This window comes from Falco biarmicus, chromosome 4, assembly GCF_023638135.1.
Source record: "Falco biarmicus isolate bFalBia1 chromosome 4, bFalBia1.pri, whole genome shotgun sequence".
NCBI classification, from domain to species: domain Eukaryota; kingdom Metazoa; phylum Chordata; class Aves; order Falconiformes; family Falconidae; genus Falco; species Falco biarmicus.
In genome coordinates, this window is record NC_079291.1 from 73,749,093 (window position 1) to 73,768,677 (window position 19,585).

Here is a 19,585-nt window from a genome sequence, read left to right on the forward strand (position 1 = left end):
AAGTGACTAACTCATTTCACAGAAGACCACACAGACTTCACTCCAGAACTGTTGCCACACAGGAATTCTTCATCTTGGAGTTGCAGAATAAAAATCCTATGTCTAGGCCATTTCTTCTACCTTACAAAAAAATAATATTAATTCTGTGCCTGCCTGGCAAGGTGCTGCAGCCCCTCTCAACTAACCTGACTGCAGGTGTAATCAGCTTATTTCCTATTCTCTCATATGAGGTATGGAAATGGTAGTGGAAAAATACCGCAGACCACCACCTTATTACCCAGCCAGCCAACAACACTGGTAACTACTCTTCAAACAGAGCTTTCCAATCAAATGCACAGACATTTGATATTTTTACCAACACCTTATTTCTTACAAATTTGTTTATGACAGTGTCACACAAAAGTGTCAAAATATAACTTGCACCACTTCTCCCCACTCACAATGCCTAAATGAGGGAGACACTGACTTACTTCACATCTGGGGGGCAGCACCAATGTGTGTTTCTCTGTGGTCAGTCTATTCTTACGTCATGGAAGGGTGGAATATATTACACACTCCAGGAGCTTGGGCTGCATGCTCCTCCAGTCACAGCTAAATGCCACAAGATGTCACTGTGTCACTAAAATGTTTGGAAACAAGATCAGGGTTTGCCCAGTCACAAATACACAGCCTTGGAGAAATAGAAAAAAAAAGTAAGTAGTAGGTGAAGTTTAGTATTACAATTACAGGCTACATAAAAAACGCCTTATTTTAAACTTTAGTACAGGTTTTGTGCGAATTGTATGGAACAACATTCAACATTCCTTCCAAACAAGCTGAAATTCACAGCTCTTGAACATAACAAAGAACAGCTTATTAGGAGCTTTCTAATGTGCCTGGCAATCATTATATTATTTAGGCTTTCAGTGCCTTACCTTACAGGGCTTTGCAATTATTCCCTTTGTACAAGGGGAACCACAGTCTAGGGAGGGTAAAGGGTTTGTCTAATATACAGTGTGCTCTACAGTCAATCAAGGAACTCCAGCATAATTCTCCCAAGCCCTGACAAACACCCTAATCAAGGGGCACATCACCTTCCTCCCCACCAAAACCTTCCATGCTCCTTTTTCAAGGTCTTCCACCAAGCTCATACCCTGAACAGAGGTATCTGCTCTGCACGAGGAGTCAGCACTGACAGGCTGTCAAGAGCAGAAGTATGCTGGAGGAGGTTGGTGCCGGCTCCTGCTGAAATTCAACACTTAACTCCACACTCCTTTGAAATCCTTGCCAGAACTTTTAATCCAGTCAAGAAATGGCATGTTACACTTTCCATTCTGCTGAAAGTCTCACCACCTAATTCAAATTCACTGTCCAGACATGCACAGTGTAACCAAATGAAGCCAGTGCAGTATCTGACTTGCCATCAGCACAAGATGCAGCACTTTTCTCTTAGCTGCAGGTTTAGAGCACTTCTACAGCGATATGATATTCATATTATGACACTTCTCAATTCTACAATTCACTTGTCATTATGTGCCTCTGTGCTAAGGAGGAAATAATAATTCTTAAAGCTGTAACAGACATCATCAACTTTTAAGAACTGTAACATAGTCACAGGGAGACCAAGGTAATGATTAGGATAGCAATTCTGCAAACTTTTTGCCTGATGGCTAGCCTTCACATTTCTTCACCTAGTCTAAAACCCAAATCCCAACGGCTCAACAGTATGAAGAGGTGGATAATATCCTATGGAATAAGGTCAAGAGGTTCCAGTAAGAAGCAGCATACTGTGAGTGAGGAAGAAAATCCCACTTACCTGTCATATGTCTCTTTGAGATCTCTGGCCAGTTTGCACTTGGGTAGGATGTGATGAAAAGGTGACTGTGGCCCTTCTGTGGCTATGGAAAATTTCAAAACAAGAAAGCAAACCACTGATTTCAAAGCAAAGAGTTTCCTCTTCCCCCACTAGGTATCAACCAGTATCTTAGAGACAGAATCCCCATCTTTTCAATCCATAATTGTCTTTCAAAGCTTTTACAATAACTCAAGTTACATACTAAAATAATAACAGTGAATTATTGTCAATTTCTCCTAAACCTCAACTCAGTTAAGTGCATGTAACTGTGAATTTGACAAGTGATGATTTTGTTTTTGTTTTCATAGACGTTAGTTTTAATTTTTAATGCTTGCAGCAAGATGATGCATCACTGTCAGACAGAGATCACCTTAAATAGTGTGTATTATTATAGTAATTTGCTCTGAAGTACATTCTATAAAAATGCTCTGTAACTATTTGCTAGCCATGGTAACAACATGTAAGAGTAAAGTTTCCACGCAAGAAGTCTGGTGACTCAGCATACAGCATTAAAGCATGGGAAACTTGCTCCAGGGTGGGTGAAGCAGGCTACTTGTGAGTTCTTCCATCTCAGCCTGACAGGCAGATCCAAATGTTCAGTGTACATTTGTCAGTGATCACACTGAACTGAGGTAGCGATGCACATCTAAAACTGACATCTCTGCATAGGGATAGTGATCTTGGATGAGGCGAAATGCAGTCAAAAGGCATCAGAATGCTAAAGAGCACCAAAACTTGTTCATACTGATCCCAGCCACAAAAGAAGGTGGCACAATCAGCACTTTTCTGAAAAAGTGCTCCTGGACAAACATGTTCCTGTACAAAGCTAAGCTCAGCACTCACTTTCTGACATGGCAGACACTTCATCCTGAATAGCTAAGATCAGCTTGGCCTCCCTGGTCAGGTACTGGCAGCGGCGCTCCTCGTGCTGCAAGACTATGGCGATTCTTCGGGAGAGGTTGTGCAAGCAGTTTATCACAGATGGATCTGCATTGGCCTGCAGGCAACACAGAAAAGAAACAGGTTGGTGATACAGCCACAATCATATCTATGGAACTACAGTGATGGATAAGTAGTCAAAATAACTCTTCAGTAGATAACAAAAGTCAGCCTCTGGCAAATGGCAAAAGGAAGGAACTTGACTGAGCAGAAAAAAAGCAGAAGCTCAGAGATGTCCAGAGGTAAAGAGAAGACTCAGGGATTTCTAAGCATGTCTATGTGTATCAGATGAACACAGCACCTGGAGCATGATATTCCTATCAGGTTTATTTTTTCCAGTTGTTAATGGGCCTTCTGCTAGCAGACAGACCAAAAAACTCCATTTCACACAGTGAGAAAAGAAAGTGTCAAGCTATTCGAAAAGGCAGAATATCACGGTGTGCAGGTTGAATTTACTGGGAGTATAAGGACTGCTGTGCCTTTAACACAGCCCACTCGTTCCATGTTGCTGTACTGATGTTTGTCTTACATACTGACAAGACAGCACCTAGGCAAGAATTACCAGTACATGATCAACAATTTGATCCCAAACCAGAATCAATTTGGATTTACTCTCCCAAACATTTCACAAATATGGCTTATTACTAACACTGTGTTTGTGCATGTCCTAGAATGAAAGTGCTAGAAAAATCTATCATGTAAGTACAGCTGACAAGGAGGGGGGACTCAGTGGCTCCAGACCGAGTGAGCAGCTGCTTCATGTTTGTTAAGACATTTAAAAGAATTTATGGTTCTAGCAAGTGATCACTTGGCATGTAAACTCACAAACCATGAGTCATCATTTTTGGATTCCACTGTTCTTGCTGAGTCACGACACGTTGGTAACCCTGAAGCTTGAACACAGCAGGATCAGTGCTGATTACAGCATTTGGGACTTTGCCTGCTCTGTCTGCCCACTGCAGATGGACTCTCATCTTTATCGCAGAATGCCTCCACCCACCCTCTGCAGTGCACTACACCGTGCTACGAAAAAATTTCCACTCACTTCTTGCACAGCACTCTCCAGAAACTTGACGGCTCTCTATGAACTAAGAGTGTCTCATTTGGCAAATATGATTTAGTGCTATTACACACTCAATTACATCAGTATCATGACAGTGCCAAAATGCAAAAGCACATTTCCCTAGGAGAACCACTAGAAATTATATTCTAGAAAAATGTGGGCTAGAAACAGCCTTCACAGCACTTCACCAAGCTCTTGCAGTGTTGTGAACGAAGAAGCATTGGCTTCAATGCTTCTGCTTCCACAGGACTCAGTGCATACGTATGTCTGTGTTTACATGTGCATCTACACACACCTACCTACAACCAAAGCATGGTGCTTTACCAATACACCAAAACAACATAATTCTTGAAGCTAAGGTCTTTTAATGCATGAAATCTAAAATCAACTCCTGCACTGCAAATTCAGCACTTCCTGACCTAAGAATGTCCCACAGCACAAGAACACTGGATCCCCAGCAGAACTCAGCAAGAACAATTTCTTGCTTGACTCAGACTGATTGCTGGGATAATTGTGTGAAATCTTGCTCTTCAGCTGAGGACAAGCCACCCAGACTGTGGCCATTTCCACGTTAGTCACTACTGGAAAGCCAGCAGTAAGAAAAGTACTAGTGCCAAAAGGAAAAAAAAAAAAGAAAAGAAAATGTAATTTCACAAGCAGGGAGCTGAAGGCTTTTAAATCATGACATTGTATCCAGTCAAGCAAAAATCAACCATTCCCATAAAGACAGGTATTCCAACTCCCTCTTTTATTTTTAAGATGTTTCTTTGTATGTGTACCTGACACAAAAATAATATCTTAGCTCCACAGATGCAACTTTTGGGCTGGGAAGAGAAAGCCAGAACTCAGAAATCAAATAATGCTCAAACACAATCAAATTTCTAGGGTTTTATACCACCTAATCAGCCAAGCCAGGATCCCTGAACACAGACACCAACATCCAGTCAACAGAGCTGAAAAAAATTACAGGCAAACACTACATATTTGCTCCAGGTTCTTACTGAGCATCAAAACCTAGTTATTCATCACTTGTACCTTCTTCTCATTTAGAATGCTACAGCTTCTGCTCCCTGGCACTCTCCCTTTACAACGATCTCATTGCTAAGAGGAGGCAGATTTCAAACACTGTCCATTTAATTATTAAAAAAGCCTGGAGGCACTGAGCAAAGACACATGTCTCTGTATCACACAGCATTAGTAAGAGCTCAAAACAATGCTGTTCTGAGCCACACTAGGCTTCTGAATGACTCTGCACTAAGCAAGCTTGGGTTGACCAAGGTTATGGTGGGGATCTGACCCTTCAGGCTGGCCAAGCATGAGCCGCTGACCACGCTGCCTCCTGCCTCCACTTCTGGAGCAGAGCCGACCACCAAGGTCCGAGCTGCATGGAGTCACAAGGGTCTGGCAGCACGCTAGCGCAGCTGTAGGGATTTGGTCCTATCCTGGGCAGGAGTAGAGCAGCCATGTACAGAGAGCGACATCTGACACACAGGACAGTCAGAGCCAGGCTGCTCCCTGCACAGCTTCGTGGGACAAGCCTCAGTTGCAGGGTCTAGAAAAATCACAGCAGATTACCAGCTCACTAATAACAAAAGACAAGAGACATACAGGACTTGCAGCTGGGTCGTATCTATTTTGCGAAGTGGCTTCTTGCATGCCTTTACACTCTGGGGATTTAAAACCAAAAACTCTAGAAAATGTCCTGAAAAGAACAACTGTACTTGTTTTCTACTGGGCTGGAAAACCTTCCCACTTCTCAGTGTCAGATTCTACAACGTTTAGGCTTGTTGCTTCCAATTAAAATATCCCCATGATATCAGGCACTGAATGTTTTACAAAAGATTACTGGAACATGAGCCTACTGCATTCTCTTATAGATCCAAAGCACATCCCACTGTCAGACGGCATGAAGATGGTCCTTACCCTTAGTGCAAACACCACATTGAAGAGAATCATAGTGGGCATCTCTCTCTTCGGTGAGGGATCAGTTTTGGATACCTGAAAATATTTAAAAAAAAATCCCATAGGCTAGTGTCAGTAGGATCCAGTAACAATGGAAAAAAAGAAAAAAACCACAACCTAACTTGGTCAAATAACAAGTTTGCTGAGAAAAAGAGAGCAGACAAATCAAACCATTAAATCTGACTTGTAAACTATTATTTTATTAGTGTCACAGTTACTCTACAACACTGCCTTTTCTGAGAAGCTGTGAAGGCTTACACAAAAGCATTTTCATCATGACCATGGAAATGAGTATCAGCTCAGATAGCAGTCTTACTAGGTATCTTTACTATTGCAATTTAGCATCATTAGTTTTAAATTCCTTAGCAGAATTGTCATATATATTGTTAACTAAAGAGAAGTCCATAGATTTCTCATCCCAGGTCACACCTATTCTTTTGCTTCCTAAAATTCCCATTTGGATTGTGTCACGTTACAAACTGTTGCTTTTATCAGAAAAAAAATATGCTCTAGAACTGCAGTACTAAAATAAAGTTTGATTTTCCCTTCCTGCAGGGTTTTTCAAACACATTGTCCAGCTCCCCCTATTCTTTCTGCAGCAGAGAGCTTCATGCCTAATGCAGGTACAGACTTTCTGGTGGGGAGGCCCAGTGAAAGCCAAGACAAGCAAGCTGAATTTGCACGGCTGGGACTAACAACTCTGAATTGAGCAAGCGTCGCCACAAGATGGAGCACAAAATCCAGGGGACGTTCCTGCTACCCCCGAAACTGCCTGCTGAACACCCATCCAATCCCAAGTGAAAAAGCTATAACCTGCCAGACCAAACCAAACACCCAGCTAACCTAGTATTCGGTCTCTACCCTGAGTATGTGCATACGTAGCTAATGCAGCATCTGAGATGGAGCAAAAGCAGAGAAGCTGAAAAAAGCAGAGCTGCATCCACCCTTCCTGACAGGTTCCAAGCATCATCAATGAACTGCTCAGCAGTGAAACCCGAAATCCCAGTGCTTTCACTCAGCAGACTTAACAATTAGAGAAACTAAAAAAAGCGATACATATTTTTGTTTTTTTCTGATGTGTAAGTGAAGTTCTATCAAAAAGGTGGTGATGGGAGGGTGGTAAAACCCATTTACTGTGTGTATTTGTTCTCAAGTTAGAGGTTCCGGGATGTCTTGTGAATTTCAATAAAGCCCTTCTGAGTGTAGGGACTGATTCTGTTCCTTCTTTAAAATCAAAGAAACTACCTGGGATGCAGGCTAATTTCATATCACTTCTCCAGAAAACAGAAGAAAAGACTAAGCTGGAAAAGAAAATGTTTAAGGAATTCAAAGAATTCAGAATATTGCTACATAAAAGGCATACAGGATTAAATATCTGTGCTCTTGTAACTCCTGAATCTCATCCGAGTAAGAATTTGCTGAGCTGTCCCATGGATTAATTTATGACTCTGAGAGACCCAAACCAGAGACTGTCAGGTTACTCCAGTCACTGCCTTTGCTCCCATGGGAAAGGAGTCCATCTAGCTTCCTCCTAACTGCAGAAGGGTCCCAGATTTAGAACTCAAATGAGCTAGCAAGAGTTAGCTGCCACATCTAGAAAATTCTGTGTGCTAGAAAGTTCTGGAGTGCCTACCAGGGTGATAAGACACACCCAAAAAGAAGATTCTACAAAAATTAATTAAAAAAGTGTGTACAGCACTTTATAACTTCATTTATTTACCCAGATGCAATTTTATTTAGATAAATTGAAAATGGAGAGGAAATTCCTGCAATTAGGATAAAACCGACTGGGAAGTAGAGAGAATGTATAATAACACGTGGTAAATAATGCAAATACAAAATTTCAACCTCATTTACACTACATTTAGTTGTACCTTTCAGACAAGATTAACAAAATAAAGGAATCTGATACTTCGAGAGCAAAGGCCACCCCTGTCAGGGCCCTGAGGGCACCAAAAGGTCTTAATGGTCCTGAGCAGCCTCGATTGGGTCCCCCCACGCACCACAGCCCATGACCTGGGAGCCCCATTTAAGCTGAGCCCAGGGCCTGTAGGTGTGCCTGTCTCCAGCCGGTCTCCTGGATGGACTTTCGACCTACATCGTGTTAGGTAGCTTGTCTCCAGGGTGGACCCTTAAGCACACTGCAGCCTCATCATCAAGCCCTGCCTCTGCTCCCATCTCCTTTCGCTCCTGGCTGGGGTCCCTGTAGAGACCCTGGGCCTGGTTTGGCGCTTGCCTTGTCTGGGGCTGGTGATGTACTTGCACAGCTTGGGACGCTTGAATCCTGTCTTCCAAACCAGCTTAAATATTTGAGGACTGAGTCTTGGTGATCCTCTGTCACTTTTCTTGTGGACTCATGACAGTTTCGAAAGTGGAACACTAGCATCTTCTGATGCTTGAGGCCAGCTCCTCACTTGGATTAAAGCAGTCTGGTCCTCTAAATATCAAGGAGCAGTTGCCAACAATCTGTTTGCACCTCTAATTATAGATAGAAAGGATGACAGAATTGGCAAGCAGACTTTTTTCCTGAAAAAATGAACGATTTAGCAAATTTGCTGAAAAAATGAGATCAAAGCAGTTCAGTGACAGAGATCCGTGTTGGATTCAGAAATCACCAAAGCCTAGTTCATTCTTACAGTCTATCAGGAAGAAGGAACTGGACAGGGAAGATTTTGCACACAGAAGCATGTAAATTCTTTCCTAGATTTAAGCAGGACCTTCTCCATAGCCTAGGTGGCAAGTGCTTTCATTCCAGGCAGCTAAAACACAGGCCACCGAGCAAGGTCTCAATGCAAACAGCAGCCTGACTTTGCCCACAAGAAAATTTCAAACCTCTTTCTACATTCTACCTATTTCAACCAAGCCTTGCAAATCGTCTTCAGCACCACTAAGAGTTAAAAGCCAAACAAGGCTGACAGCTTCTACCATTCCTGAAGGTTTAGGGTGGTTTGTTTTGGGTTTTTTTTAACTGCCATACTAATTAGAGGTGCTAAAAAGCTAACTTGCAATAGCTAACATAGTAAGAAACTGCTTTTTAAGCTGGACTGCTTAGTATTACTCCTCTTTATCCACACTGCTTTTCTACAGTAACCAGATGGGGGTTCAGTGAATCGCTGACACGGCTCCCTCAGTTTGCCACTCACTGTATTTATCTGGAAGTAAGTAAAAAGCCAGCTTTGAGCATCAGGAAGTGAAAACAGGATCAAAAGCCAACACGCACATTCTGAATCCTAAGCTTCCTAACCAAGCCAGGCAGTTTGTAAAGAAGCAGGTCCCTGGAGTGGACCTGGCACCGTACCTGCCCCAGGGCATGCTGAAGCAACGTGGGATGGCCAACAAAGCGAACATTGTCAATCTTCAGTTCAAACTTCTTGCCACACATATCTGACTTGGTAGCCAAAATAGTTGCCAGGATGACATCCGAAAACCTTGAAAAGCAGCAACATAAGTTATTACAATTTTCAAAAAACATACCCCCAGAATATTTCCCCCAATACAGGTATATTTAACTCATAAGTTTTTAACGTATTGTAAATTGCATCTAAATTGCTGTACCTGGAGTACCACCAATTAAGTAAAATTAAGAACCCCTTAATTACGTCTCTCAGATCATCACAATTATAAAACAGGAAGCATTCACGACAAAGACTGCAGGGTCATGCTTATTTAATTACATGCTCAGCAAAATACATTGGAAAGATTAGATGCAGTTCGCTTAAATATAAAAACAGCTCAAGTTAGCCATTGCCTAGATTTAGCTGCAGGTTAATGAACTTACTAAGCAACTACATATTGACACAGCCTGTCACTCAAGCACAACAGAGATCTTTAAGCCACCCAGTATGGCAGAGGGGAAGGTAAGAAAGAGCTGATTTAATTAGAAGAAACATACAACCAACACTTGTCCTTCCTTTCCCAAAGTTTATCAGTGAGACTCAAAAGTTTCTCACTTAACAGATCACAACCTGTGCCCTTCTGAGTGCTGCCTGGCCTCACCTGGGCTTCCTCATTCAATAAACCAAACGTTAGACAAATTCATGACAGGGCAGGCCCTTCCCAACACCAACCACGGTGTTACTGGGTTGCTCTGGATCGGTGGTGGGAAGAAAGCAGCTGCGAGACAGGAGGGCAAGCATCTACAAGGAGTCTGCCCTGTAAAAGACAGCTACCACTGCAAAAATGGGTAAGAATCCAGTGTGACAAGGGAGGAAAATTCTGCAACTGCTCTTTCCGATGGCATTGCGACATGAGTCTGGTCTCTACAAACACTTGTTTTCCTCAGGGTGTCCTCTGAGACAGTGGAGCTCATTTCCACAGGGAAGGGGATGTCAGCTAGCTGCTGGAGGGAATTTGTTCTAGAATAGGAGCAGTGCAAGGTTTGCTATTAGCAAGTTCTTTCCTTATCTGATTTCTCTGAGGCTCCCATTTAACCAAATGAATTTCAAACCAGCTTCTGATGAGACCAGTTTTTCTTAAAGAATGACAACGTTTATTTCATTTTCTTCATTTACATGCAGGGATGTGCCCCCTGTCAGACCATCCCCCTCCGCCAGGCAGGTATCCCAGATAACCCAGTATCACTCAGAGAAAAGGGCAGGCATGGGTGTGTGCTACACTCACCTTATCTCTCAGCCACAAGTGAGCCCTCAATGCCCAGAGAAGGAATTAATGTACCATATTCCTGGTTCACCCTAAGTGAGTTACAGAGCACTACAGAAATTAAGACAAATGCGCACACCCAGGCCTTTTGTGTGTACCCACCTGCATATGACCCAGGGGGCACTTCTTTTATTAGACCTACATATACTGAAGATGAAGGACAACATGGACATTTTACAAACTGTCAAAGCCCCAGTGTTTGTCAACCTGACCACAGCACGCTGCTTATGTTTGGCTTATGGAAGGAGCAGCTGCATACAAATGTCCAAATCCCCTGACCACTCTGCTTCAAACACAGCTAAGGGCAAGCAGAGAGATGGGGAGACTAGCCAGAGGCTCCTGGGGCCACTGAGCCCACAGTCCTCGGCCACCATACTGCACAACACATGGAGTTTTTGAAGAAAGAGCAAAATGTCCTTAAACAAGACCGGGACTGACAGCTCCTGGAGATCACATTCAAAATAGGAAAAAGAGTCACCATGACAGCAGTGAGCTTTTCCCCCTCTTTTTGCCTGTTCAGCTGTGTTCATTAACAGGCTCATCATGGAGCCAGGAAGACCGTAATAGTGATGCATCCAAAATGAGCATATGGTCATTGCAGGGTGAAGGGAGAAGGAGGGTAAACTAGAAAATGCCTGCTCGCTGGTAAGAAATTACTCTTCCCTCCCCCAGCCTCGGCAAAGGATACCTTGGGAGCTGGAAAACTGATCATTACAGTGACTCACCACTGTTAAGATTTGACTTTTTCAAGGAATTACACCAGCAGATCTTTTAACAGATAAACGTGGTGCTGAACCTAAGAGTTCAGCATTTCCCCAAGGGAGCTCACGACACCAACAGCCCTCTGTCTGCCCTGTATGTGGCTCTGAGGGGAGGAGGAAATTAAAAGGTTGATTTTGTAAAGTCCTCAGTACCTTCCCACTAGCACAGGCTTCTCTTTCTGGGAGAGTACTGCACCTGCAGACAGATGACTCACTCAGGACAGCCCTGTGATGGGTGCTACCTGATAGGTACAGACACTTGGTATCACCACAGGCTCTCCCAAGAGTGACCTGGACTACAGTCCCATTCTCCTCATCCAACAGCCTAGATTTACCGGGTTTGCTCCTTTGGGGTTTTTTTCCCCCAATGATCTACATAATTTATACATATCTTAGGCCTCAGGATGACGGAGAGATTGAGGGACAGCAGATACATTATCCCCATCATTTCAATTAATTGTCTCATCTTAGAAAATAACACTTTTACTGATTTTTCTAATCTGCCGGCTGTATTAAGATGACCTACATATACTGACTTATCAGAGCCCAAGAGTTTATTAGAAGCAGATTATGTTTCACAGTTGGGCAGTAACAGTCCTTTCTTGTATGAGATTTGTCTGAGCATTGTGATTTCCAGAGGGAAGCAAACCTCTCTTGTACTAAGGAATTCAGCAGGCGGAAACTAAATACAAAAAACAAAAGCTTTGATTTGGCCAAAATATCCTACCATTCCTATCACAAGCTCAACATAGCAGCAACAACAGACAATCCAGCAGTACGGTACAAACCACACTAGAGCAGATCGACTGCTGTCACCGGCATCTCCTCTGGAAACCCAGCTGAAACAACAATTGCTTTAGCATACGGAAAAGGAGGGGGAAAAGAATCTCAAACACAAGTTCATTTTTTTCCCCAAGAACAAATAATAACTTTTTATATGCCACAGGAATTCAAAGCGAGGTTTATATAAAGAATTCTTTTTGAATTTAGAATTGGAGTTGAGTATCTAGGTGAGCATCTTTATGTTAAACAGGGACTAGAGAATACTTCTGGGGTCCTGGGTAGAGATCAGCACTTTTCCCTCCACACATTCAAAAAGGGGTCGGGTATAATGCAGTCATCTAGCTTAGCTTACGGGGGCACCAAGAACAAGCAACCAGCACAGCTGCTCAAAACCAGGCCTCTGAAGAGCTCTCCATAATTCCTGTGGGATTAAATAGTTTACTCACTGATCTGTATTTTTAAGTCATTGTTCATCAGAAAGCAATTTGTTTCAGGGCCCCTTGTTGGAGTAACTACAATGCCAAGGTTATAGTTGTTGCATTCTTGGAGGATCACAACTTTTCTCAGTTCACAGAAGGGACAGTACCACACCCATTCTGGATACCCTACAGGAAGCACAGAAATGTTAGTAGGACCTTTGTAATTATCCTAGCATAAACCTTTAGGGATACCTTTCCTACAGACATTGTGATTTAGCATATAATTATCTCATCATTCAGTGTAAAACAGAAACCAGAAACAAAGCACAATTAAAAGGATGGTGAGAAAAGTAAGCCATTCTAGACAAAGGTGATTGTTTAGAACATTTGGTCTTACCCTGAAACCAATTGCTCATCAGTTAGAGGACATTGGTCTCTGAAATGGGAACATGGCCATAAACACAAAACAAAACACAACAAAAGAAAATAAACGAGGCGAGTACACAAAATAAAAAAAAAAAAAAAAGAGATAATATTAAAAACTAGGATGAACTATTAAGGGTTAAACTCCTGTAAAGGAAATATGAAATATAAGTATTGAAAAGAGTCAAAAGTTAATGGTAGATGAATTCTGGGGACATATTGCAGGCTTAGATTGACAACACTGAGAAAGGCTAAGGCATTTTAGTCCTCTTGTTAACACTGGCTGCTGTAATGCGTTCCCACAATACGTTGCATTTATGGAGCTGTATCTACATCATACTTTTTAATTCATGCTTACCTTATGAAATAATAGAAGAAGTTGCAGTCTGATTTATGGCAAATTCTAAACATCAGTTTCTTTTCTAGACTATTACTAGCATTTTCACCAAAGGAGCATCCTATGCAGCCCCAAACAGCCCACAGCTCTTCACAACTGATTCTGGTGCTTCCATACCCACAAGACTTAGAAAAGGAGGATGCCAACCGTTTATTGTCACATGCACAGCCAGGATTCTGTAAAGGGCCTTGCACACAGAGCAGCTGCTGCTCTCTGCAGGGATCTAAACAATAGGTGCAAGTCCGGCCAGACTCACAGCACAAGCATGAAGTCACCCTCCATCTCCCTCTGCCCCAGGCAGTAAGCAGAAACTTAGGAAGAGTAGGCTGAAAATGTTTTCAAGGCAGAGCCTGAAAACCTTCTTTAGAACAGGTGTACACAGCAAGGCTCTGTTAATAGCCCTACTCACTTTGATATCAGAGAAACAAACACACACCTATTTTCATTGTAACAGTCAACTGCTTTTTTTCCCCCCTCCAAATAACAAGGGAAAAAAGGACTTGGTTCCAGAAACAAATTTCCTATATATACTGAAAAATTAAACTGATAAAAGCTTTATACTGTCCACGTTAGAAATGGGAGACAAAATTAAAACCTCCAACAATTATTTAATCCAAAAGACAGTGGATTTCTACTGGTCACATTGAAAAGGGAACCTAGAACAATCCTAAATGACAAACTATACAAAGAGGGTGATATTACAGGAAGGATGTTTTAAAGGGAGGGAGGGATGGATGGATGGATGAATGAATGGAAAAGCACGGGCTTACAGAAAGGAAGCCTTTCAGAACAGATACGAGGAAGAACACTGGAGTCCAGTGAAAGAGGGACAGAGGATTCAGAAATGTTATCACAGGAGAGCTACTGTTTGTTAGAAAGGGACATTCAAGTCCTTGTTTGTCAGTAACTTGGGGGTTTTTATAACAGAAGCATTTGGCCAATTAATGACACCAATGCTGTCAAACTTGCTAAATCTCCTTCAGTTAGTCAGTTATGCTACTAAAAAATGTGAAGTCTGGTGTAACATATGTTATTATATGTGCATCTTCATTAGAATTTTTGCTTGCCAACTATACCACCTTCAGAAAACTACAAAAACCATTTCAGAACAATTTAACAAAGTATTATCTTATGGCTTCAAAAGAGTAATTGCCTCACGTTTTTTCAGGGGATAAAAAAATTAAAAATAACTGGCAGGCATCTCCATAAGCCGTGAGGGGTATGTATTACTGGTAAAGCACTTAAAAACTGCAGGATGTTTTTGAAGACAGCAAATGATGAAAGACTGAGAAGAAGCCAATAAAGAGAGACACTTGACAGGCAATTTGTTTTCTGAAAGATTCTTCTGAATACCTTTTGTTGCATGGCCACCATCAACACACCTCAACCACTTCTGCTGCTTGACTTGCTTTTAAAAGGAAGAAAAATCTATATACTGAAGATCCAAACACACAGCTCCATTGAGTAGAAATTAATATAAGCAAGATCTGGGTTCCAATAGCTTAGGAAAAAAGCTATGGTAAACCTTATCTAGGATACACTTGATTCTAGATTGCTAGTAAATTAAAGACAGCCATGCAGCATAAAAAAAAAAAAAAAAAAAGGATGAATCCAACCCTCATAAGAACTATTGCAGGAACAAGATAAATCTGAAATAACCCTTATTACTGAACATGAAAACATACAAAAGACCCAACCCTTCAACATTATCAAACATTGCCACACACCATCAACTCAGCCTAGCAGTCTGTCTGCCCCAAAGCCTCAGTCTGTGCCATCAAAAACATAGAAGGTTGGAAAACACCTTTAAGATCACCAAGTCCAACCATTAACCCAGCACTGCCAAGCCCACCACTAAACCATGTCCCTGAGCACCACATCTACGTCATTTAAACACCTCCAGGGATGGTGATTCTCCCACCTCCCTGGGCAGCCTGTTCCAGTGCTTGGCCACCCTTTCAGTGGAGACATTTCCCCAACATGCAACCTAACCTCCCCTGGCGCAGCCTGAGGCGGCTGCCTCTTGTCCTGTTGCTGTTTATCTGGGAGAAGAGACCGACCCTCCCTGCCTACACCCCCCTGCCAGGCAGCTGTAGGGAGCAATAAGGTCCCCCCAAGCCCCCTCCTCTCCAGGCCAAACACTCCCAGTTCCCCCAGCCAAATCATATGCATCTTGCTCTCTCCAAGACACCTGCACCTTTCTGCCTTCACTCTCCCCTTAGAATCTCTTCTACTCCAAGGCACCAACCTCTGTTACTCCTAACATGGTCTGATACAAATCAAAAGTCTGAGCAACCTGTTTTACATGGTTTTGAAGATCCCTTTTTGTTTTGTGCTAGAAGGGTCTGTGTACCTAAAACTTGCACATTTTTCCACCTGTATCACTAAGTCCAGTGAAAGATACTAACTCTGCCAACAAACCTCCTCTTGTCTAATATAAATTAACAGTACTCAGTATAAAGAGTATTGGTGATTTCTTCTACTGGCTGTTTTCACTGAAGAGAAGGATATGTTTAGCTGCTGTTACATCAGCTGTACGGGATGCAGCATACTTAGAACACCGCTTACACTGGTATCGGGAAAAAGCTTTCCAATAAACAAACCTGGAACAAATGCAATTTTGAAAAAAACTCTGAACTTCTGAATGCAGGTGCCCAGCCATGTAAGCAGCACAAGCAGTGTGTTGGGCCTCAGTATCTGGCCTCTAGCAGAACCAAGACTTTCAGAGTAACATAAATGCTCCTCTTCTATTTCCCCTTCATCTGCATGGCAGCTACCGACAGATCCACTGGAGATAATATTCAGGGACTTCCTGCTAACAGACCTGTGCTGGCTGACACCTCAGTTTTGTAACACTGACCTTATTAAGAGTTGGGTGCAGACACTGCAGCACGAATTTGTATGTATTGCTATATACAGAACTGTACAAGTGACAACTACTTTTTTCTGAAGACCGTCACTGCAGAGGAGGATTTCTGTCTCAATGTTCTTTCATTCAGCGCTTCAGAACTGTGATACCTTGCACTTAGTGAGCTCAGTTGAGAGATCATATATTCTTTTAAACACTAAAAGCTTAATAACATATACCTGACCAGAACGTTAAGCACTAACTTTCAAGCCCAGAGTTCTGGACACTATTACAATGAAATAATCTTTATTTAACACAGGTTACATGCCAGAACATTCAATCTACTTAAAACCAGGTTCAGGAAAATACTAGCAGTTTTCTCATCTGACCATAATTTGAAATTATAAAAGCTTTTCCTATATCACTGTAGTAGCCACATACTGCATTACACTAATTCAGCACCACAGGCAACACCAAGCATTAAGTGCTTTGTCCAACCTGCCAAAACGGCAGAGGCAACAAGAATCAGTATCAGACAGAAGCTGGTACCATTCCAACACCATCTTAATCTATCTAAGGAAAGACTAGAGACAGGGTTTTGAACAGCAACCAACAAAATCCCTGAGACAACCAACAAACTTGTGCTCTGGGACTTCCTAATGTGCATACTAGCTGCTGTCCACAGCACAGTCTGAAATGCCATTCACCAATTACCAAACTCACAAAACCACAGCTTGCTCCCACTAGAGTTGTGCCCTGTACCGTACTGTACTCACTGGCGACATGACAGAAGTCTGCATTTGAAGGTTTCACAGACACCAGAAGAAGCAAGAGACACAAATGACCTCAAGCAAATGTGTTTTCATAAGATCCCAGTCCTGGAAAAACATATGAATTAATGAAGTCTGCTGTCATTGGTGTTTTTAACTTCACCTAAACCAGTCACAGTCATAAAGCTAAGAACACGCTGACATTTTGCAAGGCTGGAATCTAAATTTATTTTTGGGGGGCAAGTGATGAGTACTTCTTATTTTACTCTTACATATGAGAAGAGTAGCAACTACCCTATTTTATTAGTACTGGAGATTAAAACACCCATCACAAAAAAGATCTGCAACCGAGCTACAGGCCAATGGAGAAAAAAACCAACTTTTTCTTTCCCAGATTTGTCTCCTATCTAATGGTGATAAATTTAGAACTATGCAGCAGATTTCACATTTTCTACAAAAACTAATTAGTGTCCATTCGCATGTATGTGCAGGCTGAACAACGCACTGCCTATTTTCAGTGCACTTGTTACCCATAATTTCCTGTAATCGAAAAACTATCTTTAAGTCTCAGTTTCCTTTTGAGCTACTATTTCACTTTACAGACACAAAGGCAGCTATATCTGGAGAAACAAAATTAGTTATTCATTAGTGCACAGCAATTCCATACAATAATTACAGGAGATAGGGAAGATTTTGAGGCAACTGAATAATATATCCAGTCAAAGGTAGGAAGGTAAAGAAAAGTGGAATTTTGCCAAAGGATTAATACTCCTAGTTTTGAAAGAGTAATATTGCCTTCCTAATGAGCACAAGATATCTGACCTATACCTTGCCCAGAAAACAACACATTTGGTAGCATTCCCTCATGAGACATTCCTCGTTCCTAAGCACTAATTTGCTCATAACTTGGCATTAAAGCATTTTTTGGCAGGTCATCCTCTATACAGTCCAGGAGAATTTGCCTACTGAATTAGGAGACAAGAGAGCAAGATGTCATGACTCCTCTGCTTCAAACTCTTAGGCAACAAGAAAAGTTTTCCCCCTACCTGGAGTCCCCATCTTGATCTTCTGTGGCGTCACCAGAGCCATTCACAGCATATCGACTCCTTGGTTTATCTGAAGCAAAGAATAAACACATTTTCAAGGAACAGTCTCCTTAAAGTGTGTGTTAAGAGAATACTTGACCATGCCATTTTTAAAATTATTTATAAAGCAGATATAAAAAAAGTAGTATTAAAAGCAGAAACCCCCTTCCGTTCTAGGTAGGGGTACCAGATCTTTCTTTTTTATATCTATATATTATATAGATATATACATATAAAATAAATAAATGTCTCATATAAAATATGAGAAAGAGGTTTCCATTTTCGGGGGATAAAGAGGAGAAAATAAAACATTCACAGAAACACCTGTTCTCTCAAGTGCCAGGTAACAGTTTGCAGTCTGAGAGAGAGCGGCAAATAAAATTCTGACCAATGTGTTTCCCTCATTATTGCTCTGGTTTCAGGACAACGATAATGCTCCAGGTGCCCCTCCTGCAGTCACCAGTATCGAAATCCTTCACCATCAAAAAGCAGGAGGGGGTAGCAGGGAATCTGCCAGCCCCAAACAGATTTCACCCATAAAAGGGGTTCAAAGAAGATTCTCTCCTGCTAAAAAGCAACTCACAACCTAAACAGGGGCGTTAAACCTCTAGTGACTTGCAGCAGTCAGCAAGCAACCCAAGTCAAACAGCCCCATCGCTCTGCAGCGCCCTGAGGCCCAGCACCAAGACGCTCACGCACCGGCAAGGCCTGGTGGGACAGTGACTCTGCCCGCAGTGCCATGGGCACAGCCATCCTGCCACCGGCCCCCATGCTCCAAGTCTGGCCCCAGACACTGTCCTGCGTCAGGAATCTCGGAGAAAGAGGTACAACAAACAGTGGCTCCACAGCAGCCAGCGGGCACCCAAACGGTCCCGTGTTCCAGAAGCCACACCACCTCCTCCGCCCCATTACTCCACACAAGGGACTCAACTCTCTTACTTTCTACCAATTATCAGTTAAAGCTCACTAAGTGTCCTCCAAATCCCCTCTCCCAGACGGGTCCCTCTACTTCTCACCCTGCCGCCTCCTCCTCCTCCTTCCCCTACAGCTCTTAAAACCCACTTGCTTCAGCTGACCCAGGAATAGCAACAAGGCACTGGCCTGGTTAACACTTGGCACCCGCACGGTTCGATTAACGTGGGGTGTGAGGGGGGCGAGAGGGGTGCCAGGCCCCCACAGAGGGTACGAGGCATGGAGGGGGTGTGAGACCACCACAGGGGGTGTGAGGGAGGGTGTGGGGTACCACAGGAATGTGAGGGGGGGTATATGGGACACCACAGGGGTGTGAGGGGGGTATGTGGGGTACCACAGGGGTGCGAGGGGGGTATGTGGGGTACCACAGGGGTGCGACGGGGGCTATGTGAGGTACCACAGGGGTGTGAGGGGGGTATGTGGGGTACCACAGGGGTGTCAAGAGGTGCCAGGCCCCCGGGGGCAGCCGCAGTCCCCGAGCCCCGCGGCGTCGCGCACTTACTGGCCTGTGCGGCGGGGTGCTCGGCGCCGCGCTGGAAGGGGAAGCGGAAGAGCAGCTTGTTGCCGCGGCTGCCCGAGCTCACCAGGATAACGCTGATAGGGCTGGTGCTCTCGCCCATGCCGGCACGGCACGGCACGGCACGGCCCGCGGAAAGGCGGCCCGGCACGG

The 19,585-nt window shown here is 43.1% G+C and overlaps 1 protein-coding gene across 11 annotated transcripts in view; it reads right to left on the bottom strand.

The window, feature by feature from the left end:
* NPRL3 (NPR3 like, GATOR1 complex subunit) overlaps positions 1-19,585 on the bottom strand; it is a 45,081-nt gene extending 25,496 nt beyond the window's left edge. For 2 of the 11 annotated variants that reach the window (XM_056335235.1, XM_056335239.1), the window contains exons 1-8: positions 19,418-19,585; positions 17,905-17,974; positions 12,818-12,856; positions 12,007-12,057; positions 9,097-9,226; positions 5,760-5,834; positions 2,678-2,831; positions 1,796-1,877 (exon numbers count right to left, since the gene is read on the bottom strand). In XM_056335235.1, coding sequence (XP_056191210.1) covers positions 1,796-1,877; positions 2,678-2,831; positions 5,760-5,834; positions 9,097-9,226; positions 12,007-12,057; positions 12,818-12,856; positions 17,905-17,974; positions 19,418-19,535 — 719 coding nt within the window. In that variant the 5' untranslated portion in view covers positions 19,536-19,585. Of the gene's footprint in view, positions 1-1,795; positions 1,878-2,677; positions 2,832-3,074; positions 3,100-3,422; positions 3,544-5,759; positions 5,835-9,096; positions 9,227-9,794; positions 11,269-11,945; positions 12,058-12,447; positions 12,607-12,817; positions 12,857-16,864; positions 16,941-17,904; positions 17,975-19,417 lie in introns of those variants that run through there. The other 9 variants (XM_056335236.1, XM_056335237.1, XM_056335238.1 and 6 more) reach the window with 9 other exon arrangements.